Source organism: Notothenia rossii (genome assembly GCF_949606895.1).
Source record: "Notothenia rossii genome assembly, chromosome: 2".
Lineage (NCBI taxonomy): Eukaryota > Metazoa > Chordata > Actinopteri > Perciformes > Nototheniidae > Notothenia > Notothenia rossii.
The window spans coordinates 45,156,133-45,168,772 of record NC_136904.1 but is presented as its reverse complement, the minus strand read 5'-3'; the positions used below and the strand labels follow the sequence as shown (position 1 = coordinate 45,168,772).

General features: G+C 41.4%; 1 protein-coding gene across 1 annotated transcript; it reads left to right on the top strand.

The window, feature by feature from the left end:
• LOC307029836 (uncharacterized protein) lies at nucleotides 1-4,975 on the top strand. Its single transcript, XM_079665923.1, has 3 exons — nucleotides 1-517; nucleotides 1,926-2,111; nucleotides 4,342-4,975. Exons 1-3 carry the CDS (start codon nucleotides 181-183, stop codon nucleotides 4,602-4,604), a joined length of 786 nt encoding a protein of 261 aa, XP_079522049.1. The 5' UTR covers nucleotides 1-180; the 3' UTR covers nucleotides 4,605-4,975.
• The last annotated feature ends 7,665 nt before the right edge of the window (nucleotides 4,976-12,640 follow it).

Here is a 12,640-nt window from a genome sequence, read left to right as displayed (position 1 = left end):
TGTATGATTAATTTGTCATATTTTCCATCATAATGTAATCATCATTTAAAAAAGAAATTGCAACAGGGGGGTCCCCGCCAGAGGATAATGCTATATGGGGGTCCTTGGCATGGCAAAGTTTGGGAACCCCTGTATTAACGGACGCTTGCAGCATTTTTGAAAACAGAGAAGCTAAAAGAAATGGCAAAGAAAAGCACACCGTGGTCGATTGATGAAATTACGACGTTCCTCCAGCTGATCGCAGATGATAAAATCCAGCGGGAGCTCGACCGCGCAACTCGCATCCTAAAAGTTTTTCAGGAGGTCTCTGCACTGTTGTCCGAACACGGGTTCTCAAGGACTTTCCAGCAGCGTAGGAAAAAACTCAAAACGCTTAAGAGTGAGTATAGAGCCATCAAGGAGCACAACGGCCGGAGTGGTTCAGACCAGTTGGACGCTATTTATGGCCATAGACCGGCCAACGTTGGGACGGAGGGAGGCCTGGGCTCTGCAACCGCGTTACTGGAGTCCCTGCATGGTAAGTCTTTGCTAACGCTCTGTTATTTGCTTGAAAGCGTTGTGTCCCTATCTATTCTAAAGCTCACTTCTAACAAACAAGTCTATTTTATCCTTACATTATGTTCGACAACCCATGCTTTTATGGAATCCCGAAGAGCTGCATAGCTAGCCAGTAGCGTGGCGTGGGAAAAAAATTAGGGGAAGCCAATAATACGTCCTTTCTTTTGGGGTGGGGGGTGTGTGGTGGTCAATGTAATAAATAACGTAACCAGATGAGTGATTACAGCGCCCGGTATCATTTTACACACATTTGTATCATACAGATGCAGGACTTACACACGCCTGTTATCTGACCGACAGGTCCGCACGCACTCTCCAGCTGAAACTCTAATAAGCATTCATTCACAAACTAAATCAGGAGACCTTTAACATTTTACGTCCGGTTCGCTCCTTTGTTCCTCGTTGTACACAGCTCCAGATTGGGCATTGGCCTGTCATCAGACTGTATTTGTTGTTGCTGCTGCAGCGGAAGTTTAGTACAATTATTTTTGATTAAATACTCCAAATCTCCACCCTCCATAATTGCACTTGCTTCAGTTGCTTGCTACTTTCTAACGGTGGTGAGAGTGGTGCAGTGACGCTATCTATCTTCTATCGATTAGATTTATGATTCGAAAATTATAAAAGTAGGGTAGACATATGGATATTATCCGACTGAACAAAACGTGCATTTATCCAACAGGTTCGTTTTACAGTGACCTTTTTTCGAGCTATTTTCCAAAATCCTATGGAGAAATCCCATTGCTATTTTGTCGAGGGAAACCGAGCGCAGCTTACTTCCACTTTTTGGGACGTGTCACTGCAACACTAAGTTGATGCGATTTGATTGGATTGTGAGGCAAGGGAAGCCAGCCGCCTCTGGCTTCCCTTGGCATGGCCCTGACCAATCACAGGTTGGCAGGGGCATGACGTGAGCCTCATCTGATTGGTCAATCCCTCCATTTTTTTTCACCAAGGGAAGCAAATTTCGGCTGGCCTCCTCTCGCAACAGAGAGTGCAATCTACTGTTTCACCATAACATCTAGAGGGGCGCTGTTTCACTCTTTGTAAAATACTCAATGAGAATGGGGGAGAGACGGGCCAGCAGCAACACACAACAAAGAATTTCCGAAACTAAACGAAGTGCTTTTATTTATTAATTAAAATTATAACTACAATCCGAAAAAACAGGGGAAGCCTGGCTTCCGTTGGCCTCCAGGAGAAAACGCCACTGTAGCTAGCTAAGGCAGATAGCATTAGCTAGAGTTATTGTTTGCTACCACATGTGCCATTGTTTACGTTCAGTTTTTCTTTTCTACAGTTGTTGTTGCTATTTAGTATTTTGCTGCAGTAGTTTGTGGAATTAACAAGTCATGTTGCTGTTCTAGATGATGCCATTGGGACTAGTGAGGAGGAACAGTCCCGAACAACGGGTGATGGCAGTGTTCCGTCCTCAACATCGTCATCGAATCCAGAACGGACACCAACTCGACCACAGACACCAGCCGAAGAACCGACACCAACTCAACCACCAACGCCGAGTGCCATCACGACATTGCAGCGTGTGGTTCTAGGTAGGCTTGGGCGGTATGACGGTATTACGGTATACCAGGGTATTTCGAAATACCGTCGGTATGATTTTCAATACCGTGACGTCACAGACTGTGCGCCAAATCATAGATGCGTTTCATTCTATTACACTGACACGGAGTTTTGACAGGGACGACATTGGTTGTAATGCACAGCACGCGCCAGCAGAGGGCAGGGGAGGGCAGTCCGTCTTTCCCGCTCTCAGAGCTCAGCACAGAGCTGAGCTGAGCAAGATGGCGGCAGCATTTGCCGGCCCCGAACTCGGACAACTAGTAAAAAAGAAAAATGCCTCTGCGCCTGTTTGGGACTATTTTGGGTTTACTCGTCGCCAGTGACTTCATCCAGCACAACGAGAGACGGAGGCACTTCTTTGGGAATGTTTAAGACGGGGTGAGTGAGTGTTGAAATTTTTTAATCCTATGCAACTGGTTGATGGTTTTGTAGTCGAGGTCGGACGGTTTTAAAAACGAAAGCATTTACGTGCTAAACATTCACGCGAGTAATCCAATGAATCAAATGGAAATAAGGTTTTTAACACATGCACGGAATAATATTGCCAAACTAGTTAGTGAATATAGCAAACTTTATTCAATAAGTGTTAGAAATTAAAATCAATGTTTTAATGGGGAAATGTAGTTTAAACATGCCGTCAGTTTTAATGCTCTTTTATACTGAAAAACCAGAAATTCTTGTGCACAAGCAGTTAAGCTTTTATTCTGAAAATCCTTCATCTACGCATGTAGCATGTGGCTAATATACGATTTCCTAAAGAGGTGAATTTAGTAGCGAAATGATATGGAGTGGTGCAAACCGAAGCCTACTGATTTAACACTACAACTATAGATGTCGAGATACTACCATGCTGAATATTAAATGAAGGTACAGTTTATTTGAATACATTATTGTTTACAGACGAAAGTAGCATGTGACAACATCCGGAATGACCGGAAACCAAACGAGCCGAGAAGTATTTTTTAGAGTATTGATTACAGCGTTTAGAATGTGTTAAATGAAAAGTGATGAAAGAGAATATGAGGAGAAAAGGCGTGTTGAGCATATATTGGATGTGAAAGGAGCCAATCCTCTGTTTAAATGCAACAACGGACATTGGAGACGAGGCGAGCCGGCAGGCGGGGAGGAGCAAGCAGAGGATATATAACAGCACCGGAGGAGAGATCCAGCTCTTGGCTTCCCTAACGAGGAGCGGATCACAGCTGTTTGTCTGACTGAACAATATCATGCTTGTGACCAACCCGCGCCTTTTTTAATTAAAGTACCCAATTGAACTTTCACAGAGACTCCATTTAGTCTCCTTTTAAAGCTTCTCTCCTGGACGGGAGAATAACGAACACAGTTTACATAAGTCAAGTATTTACTCCCGGAAAATCTTTATGTATGAAGATATATTGTTAACTTAGCTCACTATGGAAACAACGTCGGACATCTACAAACGCGTCCTGTATCCGATCTCAAAATGTGCCATTTGCACAATGTGTCATGTATGCAGCACTTGCGCGCACGTCGCGGCACTTTGCGAGCGTCTACCGGCTCGGGCTGCATTTTACACCGAACATATAATATACCGTTCGAAACATCTATTTGCCGCCGAACGCCACCTCACTCAAGTCGACCCAAGTCATACCGTCAGTGGCGGCTGGTGGAAAATATTTTTGGTGGGGCTGTCTGTTGATATAGTGAGTAAAAAAAAATGTGGGGGGAGAAATTACCCCTTAAATTGGGACTGATACCGTCATATACCGTATACCACGGTATGATGTCAGCAAGGTATGACGGTATGAAAAAAATGATACCGCCCATGCCTAGTTCTAGGTAAGAAATAGGCATGGCAAAACGACTGGAATTGTGACTTTTTTTAAACTTTAGATCATCCATCGTCAGTAAGTAAAATAAGCTATACCACTGTGTGGAAGTGCTCTGTTACAAGTAAGTAACTAGCTAGTAAGCAGCTAGTACAATTGTGTGTGACATCCTATTATATACATATATTTATATTCATTATCAACAGGCTGGACATAATGTAATTCACTTTTACAATCATTGTAAACATCTAGGCCCATAACTGTCTTTAGTTCATCCTTACTGTTGTTCTGCTTATACATTTTTTTTTTATATCCTTGTGTGACCTGTACCTGTCCTGTGTTTTTCATTCTTATTGCTAATTATTATTGCTATAATTATCTTATCGTCATACAGGCAAGAGGAAACGAGAAGGAGACAAGCACCTAGCACAGCAGGAACGGCAACATGAACGGAACCTGGCCCAGGTGGATCGGCACTGGCAGCTGACCATGGAGGCTGCTGCCCGGGCGAGGGAGGAGGAAAAGGCCTTGAGAAGGGAGGAGAACGCTCAAACTCAGACATTTAACCTAGCCTTCCTGCACACTCTTGGCCAGGTTCTAGGGGGCAGCCGACGTGGGCCCGTCTCCTCAGGAAGACGAACCACCTCTGTAATTTAATATTAATATTATTAATTTACATCTCTCTTGGTTTTGTTAATTTGTAAATGCAACATTTGCACTTTCTTGTTTATTTCTTATCTTTCCTTTTTTTTTTTTATAATGCCATGTCTTTTTATGCTGCTGCAATACAAACATTTATTTATTTATTTGTATTGTACAATGCCATGCCTTTTTATGCTGCTGCAACAAAAACACTTCCCAAATTGGGATTCCATAAAGTACTTCTCATTTTATCTCTTGTTGATAAATGCATCATCTGATTTCCTCCCATAATCTGATTAACAAACTGATTTTCGTGAGCATGTAAACAAAGTCACTGAGTAGCCACTCACACACAAACACAGTTTTGGAATCCATTCATAAACTGAAATGAAATGTACACGTTTAATTAAAGGGCTTTAAATCAGCAGAACAAAAACACTGAGAATTGTGTCGTAGTCCAACGTTTAAAAAAAAAAATTCAGAGTCACATAATTTTGAAGCAGAAGTTTTAGGCCTATATTTTTTCTAAATAATAATAAAAATAGGCTACTACTACTAATAACATTTATGTGGATCTTTGAAAAACAAAGTAAGCCTACAATATCCCTCAAACACAATTGTAAAAATAGCCCAATTTAAGACCTAGAACTGAAGATATAAAAATTATTCATGAATTTATAAAACAATAAGAAACGCCATCAGTTAGGAAAAAGCCCATAAGATAAAAGTTAATTTTAAGAAGAGATTTAAAGCAAGAAATTTAGTTTGCTAGCTTGAGGTCCTCCTCTAAAACATTATTTGACACAAATCATTACTTAAAGTCAAAGATTTCCTTTTATAAATAAACTGGAAGGGGGTATTTAGAAAAAAAACAGAAAGAGAAGGAGGATAAAAGATCATTTGTATTTATTTTTATAGTTTACTTTGATATTTGCTTAATTTATTAGAGAGATTTTCTTTTCATGATCTGATATTTTTCTGAAATGTTCTTATTATGGGTCAGTACTTACTGGTGTTTGAAATTCAAATATTTACTAAATAGTCAATTCTGATAAAAAAAAATTGTTTAAATCATTTGACAAACACATGTGAAAGAGAAAAAAAGATGTATTTATGTTCAATAGGCAAGGCAAGTTTATTTATATAGCACCTTTCAACACAAGGCAATTCAAAGTGCTTTACAAAAAAAGAAAGACATTAAGAAAATGGCATTAAAAAGAAAAGATAATAAAAGAAACATTAAAAGAAAAAATACATGGATAAAAGTTACAGTGCAGTTTAAGATTTGAATAGTTCAATTAAAAGCAGCGACAAAAAGAAAAGTTTTCAGCCTGGATTTAAAAGTAGTAAGAGTTGCAGCGGACCTGCAGGTTTCTAGGAGTTTGTTCCAGATATTTGGAGCATAATAACTGAATGCTGCTTTACCATGTTTAGTTCTGACTCTGGGGACAGAAAGCTGACCAGTCCCTGAAGACCTGAGAGATCTGGATGGTTCATAATTTACCAGGAGGTCAGAAATGTATTTTGGGCCTAAACCATTCAAAGCTTTATAAACCAGCAGCTGTATTTTGAAATCTATTCTTTGACATACAGGAAGCCAGTGTAAAGACTTCAGAACAGGAGTGATGTGATCCACTTTCTTAGTGTTAGTGAGGACCAGTGGCGGCGACAGATTTTTTCTAGGGGGTGCTGTGGGGTAGCTTGACGTTTCATAGAGGGTGCTCAAACTTTTAGGGTTTCCCATTAATGCACCAGAGCTACAGTTGAATTTTCTACTGCAACTCATACTTGTTAACCCTCCCGATTTTCGCGGGAGACTGCCGATTTCATTGCCCTCTCCCGGTTTCCTCCTGGGTTCATATTTCTCCCGCATTTCTCCCGATTTCTGACAAAATCCGATTTACTCAGGACTGTTTCCACTCGGACTTTAATACAACTACACCATTGTTTGGTTTCCATGGTAACACGTCTCTTTAGTAGCGCGCGCAACTGAAAGTCTGAGAGGGTGAGGCAGATAGTCACAGAAAACAAAACAAAAATCGACAACTACTCTACTCTCTGCTCACTCCTTTCCTGCCCACACATATGCTCCATCAAGGATGGTGTTACAGGCCGCAAGGCAGTGCACTTAGAACTACAATATAAGCATGTTAATGTTAATCTAACAGCTCCGGCGATCCACTAGCATCCCCCCCCCTCCCCCCCATCTTGCATTTTGAAAGTCTCCCGAAGATTTTTTTTTTAAATATTAAAGTTAAAAGCATCAATCTTGTGCACTTTGAGAGCAAAATGAAGAGATCTATGGATACATCTCTCAACATACATATGAAAAAGAACTGTAAACAGATTTACTATTTCTTTATAGATATTTTACAAATCACTCCCCTTTTAAAACAAAACGTTTGAGACCCACTGAAATAACTAGACTAAAGTTAACTATCTAAACACTGAGAGTCCTTTACTTCACCTGAGCTGAGGTTATCTGAGACTCTCAGTCTGACAGGAGAGAGTTCTCCCTCCACTTTGTTGTTGAAAAAGCTCCTTATATCCGTTAGCTTGGCTAGCTAGCACCAGATGCTAACCACAACGATCTCCGGTAGAGCTAGAGACCCACCGGTGCTCGCGAACGCACACAAAATGGCTCGTGCCACACACACACAGACAGAGCAGAGCTCGAATGAAACACAGAGAGCCAGAAGTAAGCTACTTGCATGGGCGCGGGAAGGGGGGTGCTGAGGGCGCTGCAGCACCCCCTAGCGGCAGGCAGGGGGTGCGTAGCTCCCCTGTCTGAATTATTATTTGACGGTTATTGCTGCTCCCGCTGTGCATAATCTGTGTAATATGTAGCCAATAAATTCCACATTGTTGGTAAAATAATATTGGCCTGCCCCGAATGTTTTTTCTGTAGCCCCGGACAATTCTACCTCAATAATATAATACATTAACCGTGCTTTACATGAAACTCATCAAGACACTAGAAAGGACGGCAGGACTGTAATTTCCCGTGTTCAGTGAATGCAACAGAGGGAAGACACCAGACCAATCAGAGAGTTGCATGGAAATAAAAGTGTGCTTGTGTCATTCAAGCTCGCGGCTCTGTGTGTGTGCGGAAATAGCGCATTTAGTGTGTGTGAGAGAGGGGGAGAGAGAGAGGGACCGGTGCCAGCAGCAGGGAACGTGTTGTTAGCATCTGGTTAGCTAGCTGCACTAACGGACAAACGGAGCTGTTTGTTCCACAACAAGCTGGAGGAGAGCTCTCCTCTCAGACTGAGAGAGAGTCCTTTAGCTCACCTGAGCCTGAGTGTTTAGATAGTTAACTTTAGTCTAAGTTATCTCAGTGGGTCTCAAACGGTTTGGTCAAAAATTATTCAAAAGATTATTTCCGCGCCTTCATATGATCATTATAGTTATACAAAAAATAAGAGAATAAAGGAAAAACAGTTATGAAATACTATATGGCAGTAAAACAAGACTACAGTTTGAAAGGAGAGTGATTTGTAAAATATCCATAAAGAAAAAGAACATCTGCTTACAGTTGTGTTTCATCTGGGTGTTGAGAGATGTATCCATAGATCTCTTAATGTTGCTCTCAAAGTGCACCAGATTGATGCTTTTAACTTCAATATTTAAAAAAAATCTTCCCGGGGGAGCATCCCCCCGGACCCCCCTAGAGGAGGTGAGGTCCGCTCCCCACTCGTAAAAAATAGCACTTTACCCCTGCCTATATGCCGTGAGCTGATTATCGAGCCTTCATTGAAACAGTCGCGGGTTTACTGTGTGTTTGCGTGTGGGGAGTTTTTTTTGTGCGTGCTCTATAGCGCCCGTAATAGTGTTCACTGGAGTCCAGCCCCTCAGCACCCCCACTCAAAATACCTTCCCGCGCCTCTGGCTACTTGTACTCACGAGGCCTATTATGTGCAGAATCCCTCTCGCTTTCAGGTGGTTTTGATTGAGTGTCCACACGTGGACGTTTAAGGACTAAAAAACGATCCATTTGTCACTTTGCTGTTAGCAAATAATTTGGCGCTCCAGCTAACAGGAAGTCACTCAAGTGTCAGAAAGTAATTTAGCCTATGGATAGGTCAAAAATCTAATGGGTGCTGGCCATTGGCCTTATCACCTGTGTTGGCTTTATGTTTTTGGTCAAACATTTGTTTGTTTCACATTTGCATTGATGTAATCAATAATTTTTCTAATTTAATTTAAAAAATAATAATAATTTTCGAAAAGGACTCGAGCAGCGGCGTTCTGAATTAGCTGCAGCTTTCTAATAGATGTTTTAGTGAGACCTTTGAAGACACCATTACAGTAATCGAGTCTACTGAAGATAAAAGCATGGACAAGTTTTTCCAAATCCTGCTGTGACAGTCTTTTAATCCTAGATATATTGTTTAGGTGAGAGTATGCTGATTTAGTAACTGTTTTAATGTGACTGTTGAAACTCAGGTCAGAGTCCATGACTACACCTAGATTTCTGGCTTTATCTGTTGTTTTGAACATTGCAGACTGAAGCTCAGCGCTAACTTTTAAACGTTCTGCCTTGGCTCCAAAAACCATTACCTCAGTTTTATCTTTGTTTAATTGGAGAAAGTTCTGACACATCCAGTCATTGATGTGTTCAATGCACTTACTCAGTGTTTGAATTGGAGCATAGTCTCCTGGTGAAATTGTTACGTAAATTTGTGTGTCATCTGCATAGCTATGGTAACTTATTTTGTTGTTATTCATTATCTGAGCCAGTGGTAGCATGTAGATGTTAAAGAGAAGAGGCCCTAAGATGGAGCCTTGAGGTACCCCACATGTCATATTTGTCAACTCAGATGTGTATTTACCTATAGAAACAAAGTTTTTTCTGTCCTTTAAGTAGGATTCAAACCAATTTAGAACTGTTGCAGAAAGTCCCACCCAGTTTTCTAGTCGGTCGAGTAATATGTTGTGGTCAACAGTGTAAAACGCAGCACTGAGATCTAATAATACTAACACTGAAGTTCTGCCACTGTCTGTGTTTAAGTGGATGTCATTGAATACCTTTACAAAAGCAGTCTCAGTGCTGTGGTTTGGACGAAATCCTGACTGGAACACATCAAAACAGTTATTTAAATGCAAGAAATTACTCAGCTGTTGAAAAACAACTTTTTCAATGATTTTACCTAGAAATGGCAGGTTTGATATGGGCCTGTAATCGTTCATTACTGAAGCGTCTAGATTATTCTTTTTTAAGAGCGTTTTAATGACTGCAGTTTTCCGGGCCTGTGGGAAAATACCTGAGTGAAGAGATTTGTTTACTATATGAAGTAGATCTGAGGCCATGCAATGAAAAACATCTTTGAAAAATCCTGTTGGAATAATATCAAGGCAGCAGGAGGAGGATTTCAGAAGTTGAATAATGTCCTCTAGGTTTTTATCATTAATCTGATGGAATTGTGTCTTGGAGTTTGAATTGATATTAGGTGGACATAGGGACAACATATTTGCTGTACCTAATACAGAGGCATTGACTGCTTGTCTGATTTTCTGAATGTTTTCAGTGAAGAAGGAGGCAAAATCATTGCACGCCCTGGTGGATAGAAATTCAGAGGCTACTGACACTGGGGGGTTAGTTTTTTCTTGGTAATGATGTCAGAGAAGAAAGACTGTCGTGCGTTTTTTAATTCCAAATTATAGAGGCCAAGTCTCTCTTTATAGATTTCAAAGTGAACCTGGAGTTTTGTTTTTCGCCACCTACGTTCAGCTTTTCGACACTCTCTTTTTTCTGCTCTCACGGTCATGGCCTTTCTCTATGGAGATATTTTCTTCCATGTCACTTCCCTTACCTTAGTTGGAGCAATGGCATCTATATCATTTTTAATTTTTGAATTAAAATGATCTACTAGCTCATTTACTGAGATGTTAGCTGGGGCAAGTGTGGAAGAAAGATTCTGAGTAAACATTTCCCTAGTATTTTCAGTTAAATATCGCTTTGTGGTTACCTCTTTTTGAACATTTTTGTGAACAGAAATAGAGCTCTCAAAGAAAACCCAGGAATGGTCAGAGAGGGCAACATCAGTCACCACAACCTCAGAGATATGCAGACCCTTTGAGATAATTAAGTCCAGAGTGTGCCCCTTATTGTGGGCTCCGTCACATGCTGAGTCAGTCCATAGCTATCAAGAACACAAAACAGTTCTTTAGCCCCTCTGTCCTGGGGGTTGTCAACATGGATGTTAAAATCACCAACAATGACTAGACGGTCAAAGTCAATACACACTATAGAAAGCAGTTCAGTAAAGTCATCAAAAAAGCTTGCACAGTATTTGGGTGGTCTATAGATATTTAGGAACAGAGCTCGAGAGGAGCATTTCAGCTGAAGGGCCACATATTCAAAAGAAGCAAAGTTCCCATAAGATGTCTTCCTGCATTGAAGGGAATCATTGTACAAAATAGCAACTCCACCTCCCTTCTTATGCATTCTTTCCTGACTCATAAAACTAAAGTTGGGAGGTGTTGATTTGATAAGAACAGCTGCACTGTTATTTCGTTCAATCCAAGTTTCCGTTACAAAATTAAAATCGAGATTGTGCTCAGTGATAAAATCATTGATTAAAAATGTTTTACCTGCCAAAGACCTGAAATTTAATAAAGCTAGTTTAAGTTTGTTGGATACACTATCAGTAAGATTTTTTGTGACAAGCTGTGGCTGACATGGAATCACTGCTAAATTGGATAAACTCACACAAACATTTGAGCACTTCCTCTTTCTAAGCTGATTCACCGCACTTAATCTATTACCTATCAACACAGATATCGGCAAAGCTAGAGGCAGGCAGGGCCCCGGCATGTTGAGAGTGCCATACGCCCTTGAGCCTGGACCCAGCACATATCAGTAAGAGATTGTTGCATTTTGTACACACACATCCTTATCAGGCTTCGGAGACTGCAGATGCTTTCTTGAAGGGAGGGGAGGTGGTTGACGTAGGCACGGTGCTCTGCTTCGGTGATTTTGGTGGGCGTTGTTGAAAGACGGGGGTAAAGGACATGCCAGGGGGCGGAGGTGGCTGACGTAGGCACGTTGATGAAGAAGGGGCTGATAGTGCGCGTCTCTGCGGTGATTTTGGTGGGCGTCGTTGAGGGGCGGGGGTAAAGGACATGCTGCCAACCTTGCGTATAGCCTTAGTTTGGTCTTTGAACTCCAGGAAGGAATCGATGCCAACCCTCTGTATCTTCGTGTGTTCAGCGATCTCCAGGAGGGTGGGCGAGGGTGAAAGGGTGAACGGAGAGAAGAGAGAGATGTGGGGTGAAGGAAGAGTATCCTCAGAGGTGATAGGGGGGGTGAAGGGCGCTGGAGACTTTTCCATTTGTCTCTCATAATCAAGACATTCCTCAGGCGGGTGCAGTGATAGATTTTCAAGGTTTTCTGAGCGATGTGTTGTGTCTTTCTCTTGTTTTGATTCCTCTTGTTGCTTGTCCTTGGCAGAGGGAACAGATTGATGACGTAGGCAGTTGAATACGTTAGAGATAAACAATTTCACTCCTGACTTGTTCAGGCAAACTCCATTTGCCTTAAAAAGATGTCTGCGGTCCCAGAAAAAGTTAAAGTTGTCAATAAAATTGACAGAATGGTCAATACAGACAGATGAAAGCCAGGTGTTCAGTACAAACAGTCTGCTGAATCTCTCCACTCCTCCTCTGACTGGCGGTAGAGGGCCACTGATGAACACCTCTGCATTTAGAAAGCTGACAGTTTCCAACAAACATTTAAAGTATTTTTTCAGCATTTCTGACTGTTGTTTCACAACATAATTTGTTCCAATATGCAGTACCACATCCTTGGGAAAACAGAGTACTTTGGTGTTGTTCTTACAACACAGACCTTTTACATCTCTTTCAGCAGAGTCACCCACAATCAGAGTTTCAGGCCCAGTCGTTAGCTTTCCCTCTAGCCTTTTACTTTTGGAGTAGCTATTGGTCCTTACCCTGCTGTGTGAAGAGGACAGGTTATCCAGGTCATCAGAAAGAGATCTCAGGTTCTCGGTCAGCGGAGCGTATCTGTTCTGGATTGGCACACTCTGTGG

Excerpts from the sequence above, each read along its gene's own strand:
- LOC307029836 (XM_079665923.1), top strand. The coding sequence starts at position 181 with ATGGCAAAGAAAAGCACACCGTGGTCGATTGATGAAATTACGACGTTC. Across the intron at positions 518-1,925 it reads GTTACTGGAGTCCCTGCATG|ATGATGCCATTGGGACTAGT; the intron begins GTAAGTCTTTGC and ends TTGCTGTTCTAG. Across the intron at positions 2,112-4,341 it reads ATTGCAGCGTGTGGTTCTAG|GCAAGAGGAAACGAGAAGGA; the intron begins GTAGGCTTGGGC and ends ATCGTCATACAG.